The sequence below is a fragment of the Panicum hallii genome, chromosome 5, assembly GCF_002211085.1.
Source record: "Panicum hallii strain FIL2 chromosome 5, PHallii_v3.1, whole genome shotgun sequence".
NCBI lineage: Eukaryota > Viridiplantae > Streptophyta > Magnoliopsida > Poales > Poaceae > Panicum > Panicum hallii.
The window spans coordinates 49,413,064-49,435,260 of record NC_038046.1 but is presented as its reverse complement, the minus strand read 5'-3'; the positions used below and the strand labels follow the sequence as shown (position 1 = coordinate 49,435,260).

General features: G+C 42.7%; 3 protein-coding genes across 4 annotated transcripts; 2 read left to right on the top strand and 1 right to left on the bottom strand.

Moving 5' to 3' along the window:
• The first annotated feature begins 7,209 nt into the window (after positions 1-7,209).
• On the top strand, positions 7,210-8,662 carry LOC112892705 (zinc finger CCCH domain-containing protein 43-like). The gene is made up of 3 exons (XM_025959832.1): positions 7,210-7,433; positions 7,894-8,005; positions 8,090-8,662. Exons 1-3 carry the CDS (start codon positions 7,210-7,212, stop codon positions 8,660-8,662), a joined length of 909 nt encoding a protein of 302 aa, XP_025815617.1.
• A 1,927-nt stretch (positions 8,663-10,589) lies between these two features.
• Positions 10,590-19,156, top strand: LOC112893511 (protein FAM91A1-like). 2 transcript variants are annotated; one of them, XR_003228832.1, is made up of 11 exons: positions 10,594-11,044; positions 12,484-12,601; positions 12,923-13,019; positions 13,361-13,467; positions 13,883-14,005; positions 14,215-14,368; positions 15,090-15,150; positions 15,283-15,647; positions 16,084-17,596; positions 17,690-18,109; positions 18,708-19,156. XR_003228832.1 is itself a non-coding variant. In XM_025960885.1 (10 exons), the coding sequence occupies exons 1-10, from the start codon at positions 10,923-10,925 to the stop codon at positions 17,934-17,936; spliced, it is 2,907 nt and encodes a 968-aa protein (XP_025816670.1). In that variant the 5' UTR covers positions 10,590-10,922; the 3' UTR covers positions 17,937-18,035. The 2 variants fall into 2 exon arrangements, 1 of the variants encoding a protein (XP_025816670.1); XM_025960885.1 differs by lacking the exon at positions 18,708-19,156 and having other exon boundaries at positions 10,590-11,044; positions 17,690-18,035.
• A 788-nt stretch (positions 19,157-19,944) lies between these two features.
• LOC112894700 (outer envelope pore protein 16-2, chloroplastic-like) lies at positions 19,945-21,250 on the bottom strand. The gene is made up of 5 exons (XM_025962485.1): positions 20,967-21,250; positions 20,755-20,855; positions 20,605-20,638; positions 20,419-20,486; positions 19,945-20,291 (listed from the first exon to the last, which is right to left on the bottom strand). Exons 1-5 carry the CDS (start codon positions 21,139-21,141, stop codon positions 20,145-20,147), a joined length of 525 nt encoding a protein of 174 aa, XP_025818270.1. The 5' UTR covers positions 21,142-21,250; the 3' UTR covers positions 19,945-20,144.
• Between the last annotated feature and the right edge of the window lie 947 nt (positions 21,251-22,197).

Genomic DNA, 22,197 nt, shown 5'->3' with positions numbered 1-22,197 from the left:
TTAAAGCAAAGTTGTAGATCTTTTTAAACTCTACACTTTTCTTTTGGGCATATTTTCATTTGGACTATGGTTTGAAAGAAATTTTTACTTTACAGTGCACTCCTTACTCTTTCGGAAAATTACAGAGGGGTCCTCGTCGTCTTCCTCTCTCCCCTCCCTCTCTGTTTTTCTCTGTTGCTCTGCTCCACCGACCGCCGCCCCTCGCCGGCGAGCTCTCGCGCTGACGGCTGCCCCTCGCCGCTCTAACCCCACCACCTGGCCCTCCAGCTCACCCGCCCGCCACTCGCCCGACCCCTGCTGGTTTTTCCCCGCCCTGCCACGTCGTGCCGCCATCGCCCGAAGCCGCCACATCACGCCGCCGGTCGCCAGCAGCTGCTCCAGCTCATTTGTGCCCCTTCTTGGTTCCGTGGCACGTCCAGGAGTTCTCCTCGACTTCTTTTACCTCCTCGCGCGGCCGCATTTTGCTTCCTCGGCTTCTTCTCCGCTCAGCACCGCCGCCGCACTCTCTGCTCGCCGCGTTAGCCAACTCCGCCGCCCCACGTCCGCAACCCGGTACTTCCCTGACACCGCCACATCCCACCAAAGCTCCATAGCCAGTTCTTCTCCATCCTCTCGCGCTTACGCCGCCCAGAACGCCGCGCCGGCGGTCCTCTTCACCGCCGCCGTTCGGTATCACCGTCGTCTCGCCGCTCCGCACCCTCTTGGCCCTCATCGCGCTTACCACCAGCACTACATCTACGCATGGAAGCTTCCTAGCCACTTCTTCACTGCCTTCCTGCACTCCGGCCGTCGGAACGCCGCCGCCGCCTCGGGACCTCGCCGCGCCGGCTCGGTTCTCCGTTGAACCACCGTCTCCGCACCATCCTTCTTCGATTCCGGCCACCCCCGAGCCCGTCATGAGCTCCTGAACTTTTTCTCCCACTTTCCCCTCACCGCCGGTGACCACCACCGTTGCTGTCCCTCAGTTCAAACCGGCCAGGGACCCAATTGCAGACCTTCTTTTCTTTCTAGGGTCCTCTCTGCAAAATATCAGTACCCCTCCCTCAATTCAAATCAGCCAGCTTTGAAAATTTGTAGAAATTTGTAGAAAATTTAGAAATTGTCAAACTAGTTCTGTTATACTCTAGAAGTCCAGTTCTACAACTTTTGTTACTAAAGTTTAGTTTGAAACTTAATGCTTTAAGTGTTATTTTAAAGTTTAACAAAAGGGAAACTTGTATGTATCTTTTGCATGCTAGCTTTATTTCATGTGATTTTTGGTATGCAACTTGTATGTGGTATGAGTGAACTGGTGTGCAAATTTCAGTACTGTACTCTAACTTGAACCAATTTAAACTTGTGCAAAGTAAGTTTGAAATAAAGTAAATTTATTCAAGCATGCTACTAATGCTTCCATACTTAGATATTTTTACCATGTGTTGTTCTGATGTTGAGTAATTCATAGGGAATTTTGAATAATTTTATAGCACTATTTTTTCTTAGCATTTGATTTAAACTTAAAATTTGAATTTAATTCAAATAATTTAGCTTCTGCTTTCAAAAATGTATGAAAAATTTATAGCAAGCTCATATGATAGAAATAAATATATTAATCAAAATTCAAGGTCAGAACCTCTATAGATTTCAAACTAAAAAATAAAACTTGTTATCTTAAATTTGAATTTGTCTATTTTTATACTATTATTCTGTTAGGTTTAAAAATATGAAAAATTAACAGAAGTCTTATATTAACTTCAGATATGTGTAGTTAAATGCTTAACCTCAGTACTCCTATGCTTGAAGCTATAGAAATTAATTATGATATTAGTAGAGTTAATTGGTTTAATTTATGATAAGTAAAATTGAATTATTGGAATTTAAATCTATTGTTTTGTGATGTGTTGAATGTGAGTTGTTAGATTGCAACTTTATCATGAAAGAAAATTATTGACGTAATAAATCACTTAATTCAAATCATTGCATATCATGTAGAATCGACGATGCTTGAAGACGGAACCTACGAGTTGGTCCCGGAACCCGAGCAGGGTATATCTGAAGACCAAGTGAACGTCGCCGAGAATCTTACTGAAGCCCCGAACCAAAGTTCAAAAGTTATTGACATTCCTAACCCCAGCCCCACCCAAGAAGGCAAGCCCCGGTGCATAACCCAGTATTTTTAAATTATGCATTTATATTAATATATATATCTATCTTGTGCATTAAGTGTTAGGAGTTGTTATGAAACTCTAGCTGCATGAAACCTAGAAACCTATGTAATGTTTCTGAGTCCTTATCGAGTAGATGCTCCGCTAATAAGACCGGCGGAAGTCGAGTGATTTCCTGTCACTCGCGCGATATAGGAGTTGATTGTTTACTATTTTGCAATCACTATGAGGATCACGGACGGGATTATGTGCAGTGCCATAACTTGGAATGGTACCCATCTGTGTTGATCAATCGGATAAGGCCGCAGTGTGTGGTAGTGGTGGTCAAGTGTTTGAAAGTACTAGCCACATACCGTAAATATGGTACGCGGTAAGCCTAGTACCTGATTGGCCCGGCAAGTGGACTTACCCCACCACTCGAATTTTGGTTTTGCTGCACACACGCACCGACGTGTAGGATTACGTTCTGCATAGCAGACAGGAGTACGGTCTTACAGTTGCGCTGTAGACGTGCGTCCTGCATATTGGATGTGTGTATGGTCCTACAGTTGCTTGTGGTGGCCCTGATCCACGCCTCGGAATATGAGGGGAATGGTTGCCCGGAAAGGAAAGTTTCCGAGCGTGTGAGTTAGGATCCCTTGCAAGGCTATGAAATTCGATTCAAAATCGTTCGTTTCTCGCGGAGATTGAGACTGCTTGATACTTCTACCATATAGAGTAATAACAATAACAGTTCATGGAATAATTTGATGAATGCTTAATATCTACCTTGCTTGACTAGCATAGGTGCTTATCTAGAATGGTTAAAAGAAACTAGAATCTGAAAGCTAATTTATGAAAGTAAGGGCATACTCTTTGTTGCTTTTCAGTAAAATAAAACTAGAGCCGTTACAACCTGTCATGGTCTAGTTATGGTCTAAGTATACCCAATGTCGGGTAAGCCTTGCTGAGTATTAGTATACTCAGCCTTGCTAGTAATGTGATTTTCAGGTATGCCATTCGAGGACTCAGTGTCTAGTTCTTCTTGGTCCTGCACTGTTCCGCTTGGCTGGTCCGTGGAATGGGATCCGTTCCCGGCCGACAATGACCCATCGGAATGACGCCATGCTCTGGGCTAAGTATGGTGCCTTCTTTGCGACGAGTAGTTGCGTTGCTATATCTTTTTCCGTTGCTCCCTCTGAACAATGTCAGTTAAAACTTGAAGTTTCGAATAATACTTGTATAAAGTTGTATTAGGTAGGATGAAACAAAAACTCTATGTAATAATATTTAATTATCCTGTGGTGTAAAAGTTGCGAGCTGTTGTAAGGCTGGACTCGTCATCGTACGAGGTAAACCTACGTCGATCATGTGTCACCGTGGTTGAATCGGGCGGTGACTCGACAGACCAATGAGTTGTTCCGTTTGAAGTGCGTTGAGATCCTGTTGCTTATATAGCGATGGTCTGCGTACTTGAACAGGAATAATTCAGACGGTTTTGCCACAATAAAAATACCCCATATTCCATTCCAAAGGTTTTAGGATCTGTTTGGAAGCTTTTGTCCAAAACTAGTATAAATCAATCATGTGGCCTGGAAAATTGTAATCGCTACACATGCAAAAAGTGTTAGATGGTTTGTGAACACAATTATTTACATATGGTCTTGCCTAATATCACCAGGAAAAGAAATTTTCATCGAGAGACTGCACATAGAAAACGTATGTTGGGCTCGATTTCAGGTTGACTCGCTTGATCATCTCTGGTGTTGTCCCCATGGTGATGGTAGTGGTTCCGTCCCTCCATCACTCACACCCTTCTAGTTCCAACGAGTTACTTTAGCATATTTAAATTCAAAAGAAAATCTTGAAGTATTAACGTGGCAGAGGAAGCTACGGTGAATTTAGAGCATCCACATTGTATAGCACTTCATGTAGTGCTAAGATCTGACGCATCCACTTTTTTCTAACCCTCTTAAGGCTGTCTCCAGCGATATTCTCCAAATCTCATCCTCTACATCCTTCATTTACAGAATTCTCTACAAGATTCTCTCCTCTGTATCTCATTTCTCTCCAACAACGTTCTCTAAATCTCGTTCTCTATACATTAAACCCTATATTAGAAACATATTTTGTTCCAAATTTTTATACGTACGTATTTATCATACCTCAAACGCTATGGACATATTTTATTTTTATTTAATTCAGTGTTTGAAAAGTAAAGAAAAAATAGAGAAGAGGAGAGAGAATCTCTATATATAGAGGAAACCTGTAGCGTTCTCTATTTTAGAGGACCATTTAGAGAACGTTGCTGGAGCAATAGAGAACGGAATCTTTCTCTATATATAGAGTACAGAACGCTTTACACGCTACCGATGGAGACAGCCTTATTCCGCTCCGGTATGGAATCCTGTAAAAGCGCTAAGGTGGGTCCTAGCATAGTAAAATATCTGGTCCATTCCGTCTTTTTCATTGCTTGCCGCGGAGTCATTGGCGAAGTTACTGTTGAAGAATAATACTTTAAGTGTTGGAACCGGGTGCAGAAACAGGCACCTCTGCTAAGCTTATAAGAGCAGGTACAATAAGGCCTAGTCAGCTGGCTATAAGCCTTATTTTATTATATTTATGCTGAGGTGGAGGAGAGAAGAGAGAAGAGAGAGAAGGAGCTGGCTGTAGGATAGTAGCCAGCTCATAACTGGCTATAGCACAAATTTCCAGACTGAGGTGAGAGAATGAGAGTATGCAAGTGGGTCTAATATTAATTACGCAACACTCTTTTAGCCAACATAATAGCCAATCTATTATATTTGTTGACTACAATATTAACTTTAGATGATATAGCAAACTCTTGTAGTCGGCAGCGGGCTAAACTATTGTTCTTGCTCTAACGCTAGCATCTTTCCTCTCCAATGTTTAGTCAGGGTGCTAATCCAAAAAGATTCCCTAGGCACCCTCAAAATATGCACACTGGAGCTGCCCTTAGTGGTGGACGTAGCCACCGATGATGACATCAAAGCGCGGAGGGGGCAGGAAGATAGTGGCACACTGGCATGGGTTCAATGAAAAATGAAGGACAGAGGGGTAACAAACGTAGATAAAGATGAAAGAGAGTAATTTTAGATATATTATTGACGGATATGTGTGTTAAGGTAAGGATATTGGAGCCGTTGATAGACGATCTTATACAATAACATGCCATTTTAAGAAACTGAATACAACACATTCTCTGTAATAGCTTGTCATTTCTATTGTCTCGTAGCAGTATTATATTTCTCAATTTGTGGAATAAAAAATAGGAATACTATGAATACGTGATAACAACTTATTCATACAATAGTGAGTAAGCGGTTTCATAATCCTTAATTTTAGCCTATGAGGCAGTTGTTTCGCGAAGCAGCCACCTCGTTCCCTCTCCTTTCTCTCTCTGTTCCATATCATCAAAAATTCTACATGAATCTGTATCACATAACTTATTAGACCTCTGGACCTCTGTAGCAATGTACTTGCTTTTATTTTAAAAATTAAAGCCTAACAAGACATTCTAGTTAGTGTGTATATGATGCTCCTCTTCTCTAGGCTTTCCTTTCTTGGAAATTTTTCTCCTCCATAAATTTTAAATTTGAACTCTTATCAAGGATTTTTCCTAGTAACTTTTTTATTAAACTACTGATGATTACTTCGTGAGAGTTTTTTGACTTTTGAGTTTAAGAAAACTTATGAAAACCTTTATAGAATAAGTTTTTTGGAGTTTTTTAATTTAGAGATCCTTCGGTGAAATCTCCTCAAATAAGTTTCATAGATAACTTGTTTAAACAAGTTTTGCCCTTAAACTTTGGACAAAAAGCTAGTGAAAGAGAGAGAACAAAAGATAAATGCAAAATGTTGAGACTTCTTTACGCTACTGTTTCATACGGTTTTTTTCCCCTTCATAACTGTCTCCATGCAAACACGAAATGGGCTGTGACAAGCATTCGATACTAAGATTCAATTAAGATACTCGAATAAGGTACATATAGATCAAGTAAGTATAGATGTTAGATGTTGTGTAAGGGCATATTTAGATCCATCAGCTAATTGATAGTTAGCTAATTTTAGCTATAGTGGATCTAAATGGAACAGCTAATGCGCAACTAAACTTCTCGTAACAAGCTAAATATTAATTATCCAATTAGCTGGTTCAATCTAGCTAATTCTAGCTAATCAGTTAATGAATTAGCTGGATGGATCCAACCGGAACCTAAAATAACACCAAGATATTAGTTGTTAAGGGCATGTTTGGGAGCACTCCACCTCACAAAAAATCGCTCCACTCCACCAACTTTGCAAAATTGCCATACAAACATGTACAGCTCCACCAACTCCAGCTCCAAAAAAAAAGTGGAGTTGAGGGCCAAATCCACGTTTTTTGTGGAGTACCTCAAGAGGTGCTCTAAAAATACTAGTTTCGTACCAACTCATGGAGTTGCGAGGTAATTACCAACCATACCACTCGTTACAACGTACCGGTTCGATCTCCCGCTCCTTTCCTCATCCCGTCGCCTCCTGCCCCCCTCCCCTCCCGCCGCTCCTCCCCTCCCCTAGCGCCACCGCCGCTGGCCCAACCTCATGCTCCTCCCCTAGCGCCGCCGCCACCCCTTGCTCGCCTCCCCCAGCGCCGCCGCCCCCTGCTCCCCCTCCCCTAGCGCCGCTGCCGCCGCCGCCCCCTGCTGTCCTCCCCAAGCGCCGCCGCCCCCCCCCTGCCCCCTCCCCTAGCGCCGTCGCCGCCCCTGCTCCCCTCCCCAAGCGCCGCCGCCGCCCCCTGCTCGCCTCCCCCAGCGCCGCCGCCGCTGCCCCCGCTCCCCTCCCCCAGCGCCGCCGCCGCCCCTGCTCCCCTCCCCAAGGGTTGCCGCCACCTGATCCAGCCTTGCCCCCCTCCCCAAGCGCCACCGCGCGCCCCCGTGGCTCCCCTCCCCTAGAGCCGCCGCCGACCCTTCTCCCCTCCCCAAGGGCCGCCGCCACCCCCTGCCCCCCTAGCGCCACCGCCGCCCCTACTCTCCTCCCCTAGCGCCGCCCCCTACCCCCCGCCCCTCCCGGCGCTCCTCCGGGGAAAATGGAAGTCTCTGCCGGTGCTCGCTCTCCATTTGTTCCGCTGGCTCCTGCGGCCGACCTTGGCAGCAGTGACCTCGGCAACAAAGTAGAGGAGCTAAGCTCCATCGGCGGCCGTGGCTCCATGGGCGGGGCAAGCGACATCCGTGGCCGGGCTGGATCGGACGGCGTGGGCGGCGGCTGTGGCCGGGCTGCGTCGGGCGCCGGTCGTGGCCGTGCCCGGGCTGCGTTGGGCACCGGTCGTGGCCGATCTTGGGAGCCAGGCCGGTGAAGATGTGGATGGCCTTGGCAGCCAGGCGATCGCCCAAGAGATGGCACAACGCAAAGGCAAGAAGAAGGTGCAAGATACGGTAAAAATTTTCCTTCCTCTCGTGAAATTGTTGGTTGAACTATATAGTGAGCAGGCAACATGAGTAGAGATATATTAGCGCACATGCTATAAAGTAGTTACTGTCACACATGCTATAAAGTAGTTACTGTCATATTGATCAAGGTGATTCAATTGATTGGACTGATGCAAATACGGCGCTTATATGTTCGTTGTTTACCAAACAAGTTAACAAAGAGAATAGGCCGAACACCCATTTGAACTCAGTAGGATATGATGAGGTCATAGAGGATTTTTTTCAACCTCACATGAATTCGTTTGTCCAAGCGGCAAACGAAGAACAAATTGGATAAGTTAAAGCCTGACTTTTTTAGCTTGGAAGAAATTAATGAGGAAGCAAACAGGACCAGGATGGGATAGAGCAAGAGGTGTTATTGATATGGATGATGAGTGGTGGAAGAAGGCAAAAGCGGTGAGTTCTTGAGACTATTTTATTTATGTTTTTTTCAGGAAATTAGTTCAATTATTTTTAGTAACACCAATTGTCTTCTTTCAGAAAATTCCAGGTGGTGGGAAGTTTAGGAAAAAACTATTGCAAAATGAGGATGATTTGTCAGTGATATTTGGTGATATAATTAATGATCAATCAGATCATTGGAATCCTATGAGCTCTAATCCCATTATTCCGCCATCTCAAGAGGTGCCTGCTGATGTTGACAATGGTAATTTGCATGAGTTTCTTGATGATTGTGACCATGATGCTGCCGTCGGGGATGAATCAGATTATCCCCAAGAGGTTTCTCCTTCTCCTACCATTCTATTGGTAAACAAAAGAAACCAACCAGCAAAGAAACCAAGAATAGGCACAACACTAGTTATTCAAGAGCAAGTAACTAAGATTGCTGAGTCGGCCTCTTCTTTTACATCTAAAAAACTAGGTGAAGTCACTGTCCAACAAGTCATGGACCTAGTGTTGGAATGTGGGGCAGGCTACGATACAGATGAGCACTACATTGCTACAGAGTTGTTTGTGAAGAAGGACCAAAGGAAAATGTTCATGACCTTACCTACAAATGAGACTAGATTTAATTGGCTTCGGAGGAAGTACAATGCCAAGTATAGCAATTGAGGAATTGTGTTCTTGCCATGTTTTCTTTTCCTTTATTTGAACTATTGTCATTTTATTTATGTCTTATCATTTGATCATTGTGGTCTGTACCAAACTATTATCATTTCAACTATTATTGTGTGATCATTACATTTATGTGTTATCATATATGTTACTTATTTTATTATCATATGGCTTGTCATCTGCATGAAAGTGAGAGTGATAGTGATGACTCTACTGATGAGAGTGAGGTCTTTTGGAATCTTATTTTGGGTGGTGCAGAAATTGCTTAAATATATATTGGTCTCTACCTTGCTAAAAACCCACCAAGGACATCTGGTGTTAGTGGTATAGGATGGCTGCTAGAGACAATGAATACTCCTGGAGAATGCCACAGACAACTTCGTATAAGCAATAAAATATTTTTGGATCTCCGTACTATATTGGTGGAAAGGTATGGGCTGCAGTCTTCTATGCACATGAGCATATATGAGATGCTTGCTATTTTCCTATACACATGTGCTGGAAATAAGTCTAATAGAAAAACTCAAAATAGATTCAAGCATTCAGGAGACACTATTAGTAGGAAATTCGATGAGGTTCTAAATGCTTTGATGGCTATGGTAAGAGACTTTATTAGAAAAAAAATCCTAACTTCTTCACAGTCCATAAAAGAATAAAAGATGGCAGACGTGCATATCCATACTTCAAAGATTGTATTGGCGCACTTGATGGCACTCATATCCGTGTTGCACTTTCACCTGACGAGCAAGTGAGATATATTGAAAAAACGGGTATAGCCACTCAAAATGTTCTAGCATTATGTGACTTTGACATGCGTTTCACTTATATTTCCGTGGGAAACCCTAAAGCTATGCATGATACAAGTGTGTTGTACAATGCACTCAGAGTTGATGAAGATTTTTTCCCACATCCTCCACAAGGTAACATACGTGTAGTTTGAAAATACTTATGTGTTTAACATTTACCATTAATCCATGACTCATATTGCTTTATATAAATTTAGGAAAATACTATATTATGGATGAGGGATATCCGAATCGTACCGGCTATCTTGCTCCTTACAAGGGTGAAAGGTATCATATACCGGAATGGTATAAAGGTACCCCACCTAGGACTCCTATGAAAAGGTTCAATCGGATTTACTCATCTATCCGCAATGTGATTGAGCGATCTTTTGGATTATTGAAAATAAAGTGGCCAATTCTTTGGAAGATTCCACCATATCCCATGTACAAGCAAAAAATGATTGTTGTGGCTATCATGATCCTTCACAATTTCATTCGTGAGCATGGAGGTGAAGATGAAGACTTTGCTCGATTTGATCATGATCCTAATTTTATTGCTACAATACCAGAAAGATACAACAAATATGCCGTTTCACAAGCGGCGCCCGATGGTTCAACTTCCGCGGTCAACATCAAAACTATGGATGCCTTTCGTGATGAGTTGGCCACGTCACTCTCTGTCGCTTGGAATTAGAAAAATGTTGATTTGTACCATAATTATTGCTAGTTGAACAATGACATTGGAACATTATTGTTGGGCTAGTTTTTTTTCGGACTGAACAGTGCGTGGGTACTGTAGCATATTGTAGCAGCGGGAAAAAACAACCCAACCTTTCAGCCAACCACCATGGGCAAAATAGACAATTCCTATCAAGTTCTCATATTTCTGAAGCTGGAGCATCACAATCTCCCAAACACGTACTTCAGCTCCAAATTTTTTTAGAAAAGATGGAACGGGACTGCTAAAAGATGGAGCTGGTGGAGTGGAGCTGATTTTGGTGGAACGGAGTACTCCCAAACCCTAGGACTTCATATGGAGTGGAGCCAATTCTGCGCTACTCGAGCATAGATAGACTCATGGGGTCGGTCGTGACGCTCGGCCAGTCGTGCGATTCGTGCACGACCTGCGGAGGCTACCCGAACCGTCATCGCGGAAATCGGACTGACCGCGGTGCCGCTCCCAGTTTCAAAGGCGTGTCTGCTGCGGCTTGCCGGACTCGAACAGGGGACCAGGCCGCCACTTCCCATCCGCGCCCCCGTTTCTCTCCAGCCCCCAGCGACGCGCCACCGCCGGAGGCACGAGCCGCGCCGCAGCTCTTGATCCGGGGACAGCAGCGTCCCTCGCGCTCCCGAACCTCACCTGCCCCTCCCCGCGAGATCGCGATCTGATCCCGCCGCAGCGCAGCAGCAGCCAGATCCGCCCGCCCCACCCAGCCACCAGTCTCGCGGGCGGAGGGTGGACGAGGTGCAGGATGTCGTCGGCCACGGTGGAGGAGCAGATGGTGGTGAAGGCGATCCGGGAGGAGTGCCCCTGGGAGTCGCTCCCCAAGCGCCTCCAGTCCACGCTCCAGACCAAGGAGGAGTGGCACCGCAGGTAACCACTGTTCTGCGTTTACTCTCTACTATGGGTTGCCTCTGCTGCTGCAACCAATTACGCTTAGTTGTGAGCTCTGTGAGTTGCCGTAGTAGAAGACGCCAGTGCTGTTTAAAATAGCTGTTTCGGTGCCGCTTGAGCAGCAAGTGGAGGTTATGTTCCGAACTGCGCTTGTTTAGATCTCGTCCTCCACTAGCTACATTGACGTGCGAGGTCTCCGAGCCGCAGATGCTGGCCTCAATTTAGCTAGGGACTGTTGCAGGGTTCATCTAGCATGGGAGATAGGTGAATCATGGCTTGTATAGTTATACATCTCTTGACATTGTGCCTGTTCAAATAAGGGCACTTTGGGAGTAGTTGAAATTTGAACCATGGCTCTTCAGTGCATTGACTGATTTAGAGTGAAACTGTAGAACTCTGAGTCCTGGCAATTACATGATTTTCGTTCTCGAAGAAAAGCACAATTTGGTCAATTATTCAACCTTCGTTCTTACTGGTTTGTTACATTACATGCAGTTTTTTCTGGCCTTCTGGCTACTAGTAATGTTTTTAATGCTCGGATCATTTGCATCACCACATTTCTTAACATTGGTTGGCAGTTTATGTTCCCTCATGGCCTCATGATAAAAAAAAGTAACCAAATATGCGTGCATGCAATTTGTTTTTCTTGTGAGGAACATCTGTGTGACTTTACCATGAAGTCAAAGCTCTTTATGAAATGAGTAAAAAAATATTTAATTCATACTGTATATGTGCCATTATGTTGCTGATAATATACTTCCACGTGAAACGATAGAAGCTAGGATTTCCTATCGGCACAGGAAAGCATAGACTTCTGTTGCAAGTGTCAAGTTCAATAAGGGCCACATAAAGTTATATGATGCCATATTGGAGAATTGTGTTAATGTGCCTGCTTCATCCATTTCTATAACGGGTATCTTGATTTGAAAAAGTGAAAATTCATAAGTTTTGACAAACAATAATCAAATTGTATGCATGTTTTGTGAGCAAAAGTTGTATCTACAGATCTGTATATCATTTGATATAATGTTGATTTTGTATTATTGATAATATATTGTAAGAATGTTAAAGGGGATTTTGCAAAAATACCACAGGCTCAAACCCTAGTTTTCTATTTTAGCATTGGATGTCTCAATGATAGGTGGGACTGGGACTCACCTGTAAAAGAGCAAACTGGGGTCTGACCCAGTGGTGTGTTTGTAATTTTTTTTCCAATACTTAAGGTCAAAAATTGCTTTAGAAGACTTCTACGTACCGAAATATGAGCTGAATAATGGACAGTAGTAGTACTCTGAAGGACTTCATGAATAACCCTTCTCATGTACTTAAGGTGTCTGAATTGCGCCCCCTAGTTCCTGTCATTAATATAGTGTGAAACTGTCAGGCATAATATCCGGTTCTACTTATTTTGGTGGCAGGATTGTGGATTTTTGTATCCGAAAACGCTTGCAATGGAATACCTGCTTTGCCCGTAGAGTATGCAGAGAAGGGGAATACTATGAAGAAATGATGCGCTACCTCCGGAGAAATCTTGCAGTATGGTCCTCAATTTCCCCTTTCTGTGTAATCAATAGGCTGGCAAATGCGAGATAGCTTGGTTTTTCTCTGTTGGGGGTTATTTCAATTTTCTGTTGGTAACATCTGCCGGCATTGATAAACCCATGCCTGTGATTTTTAATGCACATTGTTTGGTATACTGGATCTGCCCAGTTAACGTCTCTATTAATTTTTTGTTAAGGTTTCTGTAGTTGCCTCTGCAGTGGGTTGAAATATGTGTATAATAACTCTTTTCTCGTATGTTTGAATTGTTTACCCGAAAGCTTTCAAGATTTCAACATCATGCGCATTGGTTTGCAGTTATACCCGTACCACCTTGCAGACTATATATGCCGAGTATCAAGGATCTCACCATTCAGATATTATTGTGACATCCTTTTTGAAGCAATGAAGAATGGTAATCCCTTTTTTAAAAGATTTTTTTGTGAATTTATGTCCCTTTAGCATCCTGTAGCCTATAGATTGCTCTAATTTCCTATCATTTTTTATGGTGGTAAAATAACACATATAGAATCAGAGTACAACTCAATGGTGGTATCCTGCTGTTAAAAATTAATTTACTGCAATTTTAGGCAGTGCCTGGCCTAGACTGCTAGCCCATGTTGGTAAACTGTGTTATATTCTTTTTTTTTTGGGGTAGAACAGCGTAACCTACTGATGTGTGACTGTAAAACTGAAGCACTGCTCCACCTTTTATAATACATGTTTATATTTCTGACATGCTTGATTTTGTGGCAGAACAACCATATGATAGTATTCCAAACTTCACTGCTGCTGATGCACTAAGGCTTACGGGTGTTGGGAGAAACGAGTTTATTGATATCATGAACAAATGCAGATCAAAGGTATTCCTGGACATGATCTTTGGTTCTTACACTGTCAGATGCTCATGCAATCTTGTTAACATACATAGGTTTCAACTTTCAAATAGTTGATCATGTGAATTAATAAGTAATTTGTTTCACACTGAAATGTGCAAACTGCAGATAGAGGACACATCATTTTCAAATCTCAAATGAAACGATAACAACAGAAGTTTTCACAAAAAAGAATACTGGACTATGCTAAACAATTGCGTGGGGCATGAGTCTAATAGATGTGAAAAGTGATCCATAATAAATGTATGGGCATGCAATACATGTTCTTAGTAAACCTTTTTGTGTGTGATTTTTCGTGTTCTGTTTGATATTTAGATAGTATCTTTCAGCAAGATTGTTCATTTTACAGATACAGATAATTTTTCTGTATTGAATTCTTCAGAAACTAATGTGGAAGCTGAACAAATCAATTGCCAAAGAGATGCTGCCTACACAGCCTGTTGACTTCCCAGTTGAGCCTTGGTGGGGGGTTTGTCTTGTTAACTTTACACTGGAAGAGTTTAAGGTCAGGTTCGCTATATCTCTTGTTATTGCTATGCATTAATGCAATTTTGATATAAAATGTGATGAAATCTACTTGTAATGTGAAAGCTACAACATACAATGCCTGTCTTTCTTTTTCCCTATGTAAATCTATTATCTTTTTATGAAGTCTTCAATGATCTTTCCTTATGAAGTCTTTTGATAAGAGTTGATGTTATTGGTTTTCTGTAGAAACTTTCAGAAGAAGAGACAGCAACAATAGACAAAATATGTAAAGAGGAAGCCAATTCATATGTTCTTTTTGATCCGAAGGTTATTGATGGCTTTTATAAAAGAGGGCTAGTGTACTTTGATGTCCCTGTTTTCCCAGATGACCGTTTCAAAGGTATTAATGGAGTACTTTTGAAGATATAAATAGTCAAGAAGAATTAACCTAATTGACTGGCATTGTTGCTTATGATGTTTTGTGTCTGTTCTATACTTCTATGCCCATGCTTTCTCTTGATGTCATGCGATGTGGGGCACCAAGGAATGATGTAGACATCCATTTCTTCTATCAATTGTGTCATAGCCCACTTTTTGATGCCAGAACAAAATTGTTTTTATTGCATAAATTGATAAATACATGTCATACTGAATGTTTGTACCATTTTGACTCTTCAGCATTCATCATGTCATGACACATATCAGTAGATAAACATCCTTTGGATTATGTGTTTGTCGTATGATCTAGTTTGTGGTTATGCAAAAATATAATATACAGATTGGATAAAAAGTTAGAACATCAGAGCCTTCTATGCGTATTTGCAAAATCATATTTGATAGATCAATTTTGCATATAAATGTGCTAAATAAAGAGATTTCCTGAAGAATATCATGGTATTCCATTTCCATTGCATGCGTAGCTCAACATCTTTGTATTTTCTGTAATGTTGTTGTTTTATTCGAACAACATATCAAAATCCCCTGATCTGCCTCCTTCATCAGAATAAATGGTAAAATGCTCGTTAGACTGCTATATGTCATGCAGAATTGTGTTTATAGATCTTATATTAATTTTAGTAATATAGTATCTGAAAGAGTTTACATTGTTACTATTTATTCAGTTTCCAGGCTTGAAAATTTTGTTTCTAACAAGGATCAATCATATGAAGACCCAATTGAAGAGTAAGTGCTTTCATTTTTCTGTATAATGGCCTTCCATTTGCTATTCATATCTAATTTAAATGACAGTCTAATTTTCTTTCACCTGTAACTTTCCATAACCAACATAGCAATGACTTGAATTTTTTGTTGCAGGCTATTGTATGCTGTATTTGTTGTATCAAGTGCTAATGCTACTGTTGCTGAACTGGCTGCAACCTTACAAGCTGACCTTTATCAGCTGCAGGCAGCTGCATCATTTGCTTGTCGATTGGGGTGGGCTGTAAAACTAGTGGATGCAGATTCTGTTCTTAATGATGAAGGTGCGCCTGCATTTCCTGGTAGTATTCTTAGTGATGACGAAGAAGGTTCAAATACAAGTATCAACTCAGAAAAGTCTGGTCAACAACTTACTAGCATGGATTCTGATGGGCCCAGGAAAATATCTGGAACTGCTCATGTGGGCTTTGTTGTTGATGCGAATGTTACTTCATACTTGATGATGGGCTCACTGTCCCCAGGTTAGATATTGTCTTCAACTCTTATTTCTAATGCAGATTACTAGGATTTTAAGCTGAAATCTCTTGGAAATCATCCAGCACCCATATCCAAATAACTGTCACCATTGATTTTGCTATTCAAACTTTGACTATCAATTTTTGAGAAATATGCATATAAATAAATGATTATAAATGCACAATATTTGTGGCACTTTCCGTTGCAAGTTTAACTATACTATTTTTCATTTTACCTTAATATTTTAAGTTACTGTTTGTGAAAGTTACAATTATGTATCTTCCAAATAGGTTGATTGCGATACCAGAATCTATCAATTTCTTCTCTTGCACAGTAGTGGTACAAATGACAGATTTGCAGTACTGGTCAATAGCTAATACATAGCCAAATGCCTTGATGATACTATAGTGACTAGTGAGTACCTTCACCAACATTCTGCAGGTTTAAAATCTCATGCTGTCACACTCTATGAGGCTGGAAAACTAGGTGATTCTTGCATTGCAGAACTTTGTAGTGATCTTGCCAGTTTAGAGGGAAAGAAATTTGAAGGTGTCCTAGAGGAGTTTGCAAATCATGCATTCAGTCTGCGATACTTCTTGGAGTGTCTACAATCTGGTGGAGTTTCTTCAAATGAAATTAGTAATGATGCTGGTGAAGCAAAAACTCCAAGAAGCTCTTTTCATGACATTGAAAATGCTACTAGCCAATTGGCCAAAGTAAACATGGAGGGTGTTGCTGACGATAACCATGATGAATTGCCGCAGCATAACCAGGTGACATGTAATTTAGATGATAGTGATGAGAATATAATGTCACCAACTGTGGCTAAATCAGAACTAGATGTTTCAAGTGACACACAAGTGTTGAAGAACAAAAGGAAGTATAAAGTTGATATTCTTCGATGTGAGAGCTTAGCCTCACTTGCCCCAGCTACATTGGAACGGCTGTTTCTCCGGGACTATGACATTATTGTTTCAATGGTTCCTCTTCCTTCTTCGTCAGTTCTTCCAGGTCCTTCAGGCCCAATTCATTTTGGTCCACCTTCTTATTCCTCCATGACACCTTGGATGAAGCTTGTATTGTATACAGCAGGGAATTGTGGACCGGTATCTGCTGTTTTCATGAAAGGACTACGTTTTAGACTGCTACCTGAACCATTAGCTGGTTGTGAAAAGGCACTAATATGGTCTTGGGATGGTTCTGTGGTGGGTGGACTAGGAGGGAAGTTTGAGGGGAACTTGGTGAAGGGCAACCTATTGTTACACTGCTTGAACTCAATGCTTAAACAATCTGCTGTGCTGGCGCAACCACTTAGTGTTAATGATCTTGACACATCAGGAAACCTTGTCACTGTAGAGATCCCTTTACCTCTGAAGAATGATGATCAATCAATTGCATGTGTGATAGATCAAACTAATTTGCCAAAGGATCAGATCTTAAACTTGACATCTGTATTGAAAGATCTATCCAGTAAATTTAATCTGAGCACACTTGGCTACCTTCGTTTAGTAAGACTTCACAGGATTGATGAATCAGACAAAATTGACCCAGAAAATGTAAGTTATCAGTGGGTGCCTTTGAGCTTAGAGTTCGGAATTCCCTTATTCAATCCAAGGTTGTGCAAGAGGATTTGTGAAAGGGTGGTTTCATCCCATATGCTTCAGAAGAATGACCTCAATGAGCATTGTGACGTGATGCAAAATGTTAGAATGCGTCTGAGAGACCTTTGTAGTGAATATCAAGCAACTGGGCCAATAGCAAAATTATTTAACAAGCGTGGAAGCTCAAGGGACTTACCACGCGTCTTAATCAACAATATTAGTGGGAGATGGAATCCCAATAATGACCCTTCAACACCTACGGGAGGAGTCCCAAGTGAAAGCGAGAGGCTGAGATTTTCTGGACGGCAGAGATGTCGCACAGAAGTTGTGAGCTTTGATGGGAGCACTGTCAGGTATTTCTGAATACGTTACATTAAGCTTTCATGCAATAAGTTTACTTGATTATTATTCACTGTAACTTATTGCTATGTTCCAAATTTGTAAAGGTCATATGCACTTGCTCCTGAGCTCAATGAGGCTGCCAGCAGACCTACCTCTGAAGAACAACCATCCTTACATGATACAAAATCAGATGCAGAGGACACAGACAGCAAGAATGTAGTCTTACCAGGTTTAAATCTTATATTTGATGGAGCTGAATTACATCCCTTTGATGTTGCTGCTTGCCTTCAAGCACGCCAACCTCTCCAGCTTATAGCTGAGGCATCAGCGGCCTCGTCAGTATTGCTATGATGTGTCCATAGCTCCACTGTAGGCATTGTGATTCCAATATCTCCAAGTTGATCGATAAGAATATGTAGAGGGCGGCTGCTTTATGCACTATGACCAAGCGCTTTTACGGGAATTGGTCGATGGTGCTCATCAACTGGGGATGCAATTTTTGAAGCTATCAACTCACATCATATGTAAGTTCACATCTTCAAGCTGATGCTCTATTTGTAGGATCAGGGCATCAGGCCAAGATACCATGCTTAAATGGATCCCTGAGATTGTTTCATGCTAGCAGGGAGCAAGGGGGTATCCACTGGTAGTTTTCTTGCTTCGTATTGGTACATTTTAGATGAGTTTTAGGTCGATGCGGTAACACAAGTAAAAGAAAACTTGCGTCCCTACATGTAGACTGTCGTAGTGAGAAGTTTTTTCTTGGAGACCGTATCTGTATTATATAAAGCTTCAAATTATTGGATGGGTTACAGGTGTAAAAAGGCTAGGAACTCATAAATAGTATTTGTGGAACTATAGGTCCAATGTAAAATCGCACTTTAACATTTTTCATTCGACAGTGTTATACATAGTCACATGAAAATATAAGAAACAAAGACCTCATCTTCATGTTATTCAATTGGAATGTCGGCACAAATACCTTTCAAACTGTACCTTGTGCGTTAGCCTTTAGGATTGTTCTGTATCTTGATTTGGCGTTGGGCTTTTGGGTCTTGAGTCTTGACGTGAAGTTCTCTCTTTTTTTTTTGAAAATAAATGAAGTTCTCTCTTTACTTGCAGGTTTCTGGGCCAATATACTGCTCTACTTTTCACGTGTGTGAAATTTATTCGCGGATGGTGCTACTCCAAGATTCTTTGCTCTTTACTTGAGGCGTGTTTATAGTTACTAGTTAGGAAAGGCCGCAGATTTCTGCAGTGTGAAAAATAAGTTGTGATGTAGTTTGTTGTATGCTAGCACAGCTTCTTCATTGTAGTAAATACGGCCGATGGGTCCCAAGGTTTGATCATCATGTCAATTTTTTCATGGACTCGTTAGCTCGGCTTCCCTGGATTTTCTTCAGAAGGGAAATGCTTGCAAAGGAGCATGCACGTACGCATTTTGCACCTGCTGTAGTGGCGTTGCAAATAAGGATATACTCTTTTCGTCCCAAAATACAGATTATTTAGAAATTCTGTAACAGATTAATAAGGGAAAAAATAATCATATTTACTTCTATTTGTTACCGATATTATCACTTATTAATTGATTCTTGCTTTTGCTTGCACTTTCTAAGTTCTTGCTTTTGCTTGCACTTTCTAAGTAAGGTAAAATAATTTTTTTCTAAAATAATTTTAATTCTAGAATAACTTTATTTTATTCTAAATTTTTAGGACCGAGGGAGAATACAGTTCCAATCCCCAAAGCAGAGCAACAGAAATAACAAGCAATTAACTCAAATCTTATGATTTATTTAGATAATTGGGTAGCCTAAAGTTGAGTGTTAAATTTTAACCTGTATTAGCACTCCTACTAAGCAACTTATGATTTATTTGGACAATTGGATAGGCTTTATTTCGATAATTGGATAGACTAAAGTTACTCGTAAGTTGGAATACTAAACTCCTATTAGCCGCACGTATTAGCACTCATAGCTGTTTTAGCTGTTTCGATTGACTAGTGCTAAAAAAAATTTAGTAAACTTTTTAATTGACTAGTGCTAAAGTTTAATAATTTTAAATATTAGCTCTTTGATCCAAACACCACTTTATCCTCTCTTTTTGCCGTGCGAAGGACATTCCTCTGTTTAGGCCTAATTACTTGGGCTAATTACTTAGCTCCTTGAGATCGTGACTCTTCTCAAAGAAGATTGTGTTTAGCTCACTCTTCTCAAAGCATATTGAGAAGGTATACCGCTTCTACATTTGTTCTCGTTTTCAGAGGGACACGTACGTTGTCGAAACCCAAGGATGGATGGGTGGATCACAACTTCACACGGGCATCATTTCGAGCCATCTCTAGCATCAACGAAGAAGATTATTGTAACTGGCAAAAGCCTAAAAGGTAATTTGGAATGTCTTGGAAACAAACGAGCAACGATTACACTGGAACCGCATAGTGCCAGACTTGCTGCAGGAAGCTGACACGCGGATCTAGGACCACATTTTTCATGGTCGGTGAGCTGCAATGCAACTTCTTTATGTTAAACACCCTCGAGAACCTGACCGGACACCCTGAGCTCAGAATACGCCGGAGAGCAGGCTCGCGGCACTGGACAGCGCCGCGCCGGTGATGGCGAAATGGACGAGCTTGTCGGAGTGGCCGCCGGCGTCCCCCGTCAGCGCCACGGCCGCGCCGGCGATGGCGCCGGCTATCGCGCTGTTCTTCTGCAGGAGGAAGGTAAAACAAACGAGCAGGAATCAGCAGTCGGTTACGGACGGTGTTCTTTGGATGTTGATGGAAGTTTACATGCTTTGACTCGAGCATCGGTTCGATTAGGAAAGTGGCACTGACCCAGTCATGGCAGCCCCTGGCCTCCCTGAGGCCGTACGTCAGCCCAGAGTACACCCCAGCTGCCAAGCCTGCATAACAAAGAAAAAAGACAGGGTTAGTAAGCGGTTACGTGTACATCCTGTTTTTCTCAGGAGGAAAAAGCTGTTGCAATCTCCGATGGAAATTTTGCTTGTGCTGAGCACGCACCCCACTGGAAGGCCTCCTTGCCGGCCGTTTTTACCTGCACAAGTTGATCATCTGACAGTGAGTAGTCAAGCAAGCGTTAGGAAGAAATTAAGCAGCAAAAAAGATCGCCGTAGTGTCCATCAACAGCTGCTTTTTTTTTGTCTCACTCACCACTGCATCGAGCGACTTCTGGCTGTCGTCGCCCCTGATGCTGGAGAAATGGCTCCTCTTGCCGCCGTTGGGGTCCAACCCGGCCGAGTCCCCTGAAAGTCCTGCAGATCGATCGAAACGCGTTGGTTGCCTTCTCACTCGCAGATGCCCGCGAACAAATGGGAGCTACTACTCACTAGCTAGTGCTAGACACGGCAACGCACAACACGTACCTTCGACAGTGACGAAGTAGGCCTCCCTGGAGACGGCCCTGGCGGCGCCGACGCCGGCGGCGCGGATGAAGCTGTCGGCGACGCGGTTGAGGAGCGGGTGGCCCAGGTCCAGGAGCGGGCGCCGGTCCATGCTCGTCAGCTCGTCCTTGAGCGTCCGGGTGTCCAGCCGGCTCATCTTCTCGACCTCCTGCTGCTCGGCGGCGCTCTGCGACTCTACTGCTCGGCGGACGGGAAGCACCACGCACACGAACTGATCGAGGAGAGGGAAGTGCCGGGCGTCCTGGGCGAGAGCGCCGGGTTTAATGGCCGCGAGGCGGGCGTGGGGGACGCGTGGACGGGGCCCGGCACGTGTCCGCGGTCGTGGCGGCCGCACCGGGGGCGCGCGTGCGTGGACGCGGCGGCGGGCGCTTCCAGGGCTTTCCGACCTCGGGCGCGTGGCGCGAGGAGCGTTCCAGCGGGGACCGAGGCGGGGCGCGCGAGGGCCGCAGCGTGCTGCTGCCCGGCCCGGCCGTTGCATATTGGGCTGGATGGCCTCCTCCGGACAGCCCACAGGCCACAATCTCTCTCGCTCGCTTTTCTCTCGTCGTCGTGTGGGCCGGCCCCACAAATCCGACGCGCTTCACGGGAGTTTTTTTAAAAAGATAAAAAAATTAAAATTCGAAAAAGGGAGCAGATGGGAGAAATTAGGAAAATGGGTACATCCCGCCCTTTGAACGAGCGGGAAACATGGGGCCGGTGCGGGAGGTTCCAAACAAATTTCCAGGGGCCTCTTCGCGAAAAAAAAAAATCTTATTCGCGAAGAGGTCCCTGAAGCAGGCCTCCCGCCCGGCCAGTGGGCGGGAGGTCCCCTGGTTATAATTTTTGTTATATTTTCTTAGAATTTATGTTTCAGAAACTATTTGAAATTCACACTTTTTGCAAATACAAGATTTATTCGCCATACTCTTATGTATGCATATAAAATTTTAATTCAATTTTACGAAGAAGATTACGGTACGTTAAACTCGTACGAAGATGGTTAAACGATACCGTTTTGCAACGTAGAATCCAAATATTACGATAGTACAATACATGAAGCCATTAAAAATAAAATAATATGAAAACAAACAGTACAAACATTACAAATATTACGAATACATGAATCCAAAAATTCTGTCTTTAGTCAATGCGGCAAATATTATAAATACGCATCCAGGTCTGATACAATCTCAACGCGGCAAATATTACATAT

What these genes read in the sequence shown, in the direction of transcription:
- LOC112892705 (XM_025959832.1), top strand. Translation starts at nt 7,210, where the DNA reads ATGGAAGTCTCTGCCGGTGCTCGCTCTCCATTTGTTCCGCTGGCTCCT. An exon ending in CGTGGCCGTGCCCGGGCTGC is followed by an intron (nt 7,434 to 7,893) that starts GTTGGGCACCGG and finishes GATAAGTTAAAG; the next exon opens with CCTGACTTTTTTAGCTTGGA. An exon ending in GGTGGAAGAAGGCAAAAGCG is followed by an intron (nt 8,006 to 8,089) that starts GTGAGTTCTTGA and finishes GTCTTCTTTCAG; the next exon opens with AAAATTCCAGGTGGTGGGAA.
- LOC112893511 (XM_025960885.1), top strand. Translation starts at nt 10,923, where the DNA reads ATGTCGTCGGCCACGGTGGAGGAGCAGATGGTGGTGAAGGCGATCCGG. An exon ending in TTACACTGGAAGAGTTTAAG is followed by an intron (nt 14,006 to 14,214) that starts GTCAGGTTCGCT and finishes GGTTTTCTGTAG; the next exon opens with AAACTTTCAGAAGAAGAGAC. An exon ending in CCCAGATGACCGTTTCAAAG is followed by an intron (nt 14,369 to 15,089) that starts GTATTAATGGAG and finishes CTATTTATTCAG; the next exon opens with TTTCCAGGCTTGAAAATTTT.
- LOC112894700 (XM_025962485.1), bottom strand. Translation starts at nt 21,141, where the DNA reads ATGAGCCGGCTGGACACCCGGACGCTCAAGGACGAGCTGACGAGCATG. An exon ending in CTACTTCGTCACTGTCGAAG is followed by an intron (nt 20,856 to 20,966) that starts GTACGTGTTGTG and finishes ATCGATCTGCAG; the next exon opens with GACTTTCAGGGGACTCGGCC. An exon ending in AGAAGTCGCTCGATGCAGTG is followed by an intron (nt 20,639 to 20,754) that starts GTGAGTGAGACA and finishes CAACTTGTGCAG; the next exon opens with GTAAAAACGGCCGGCAAGGA.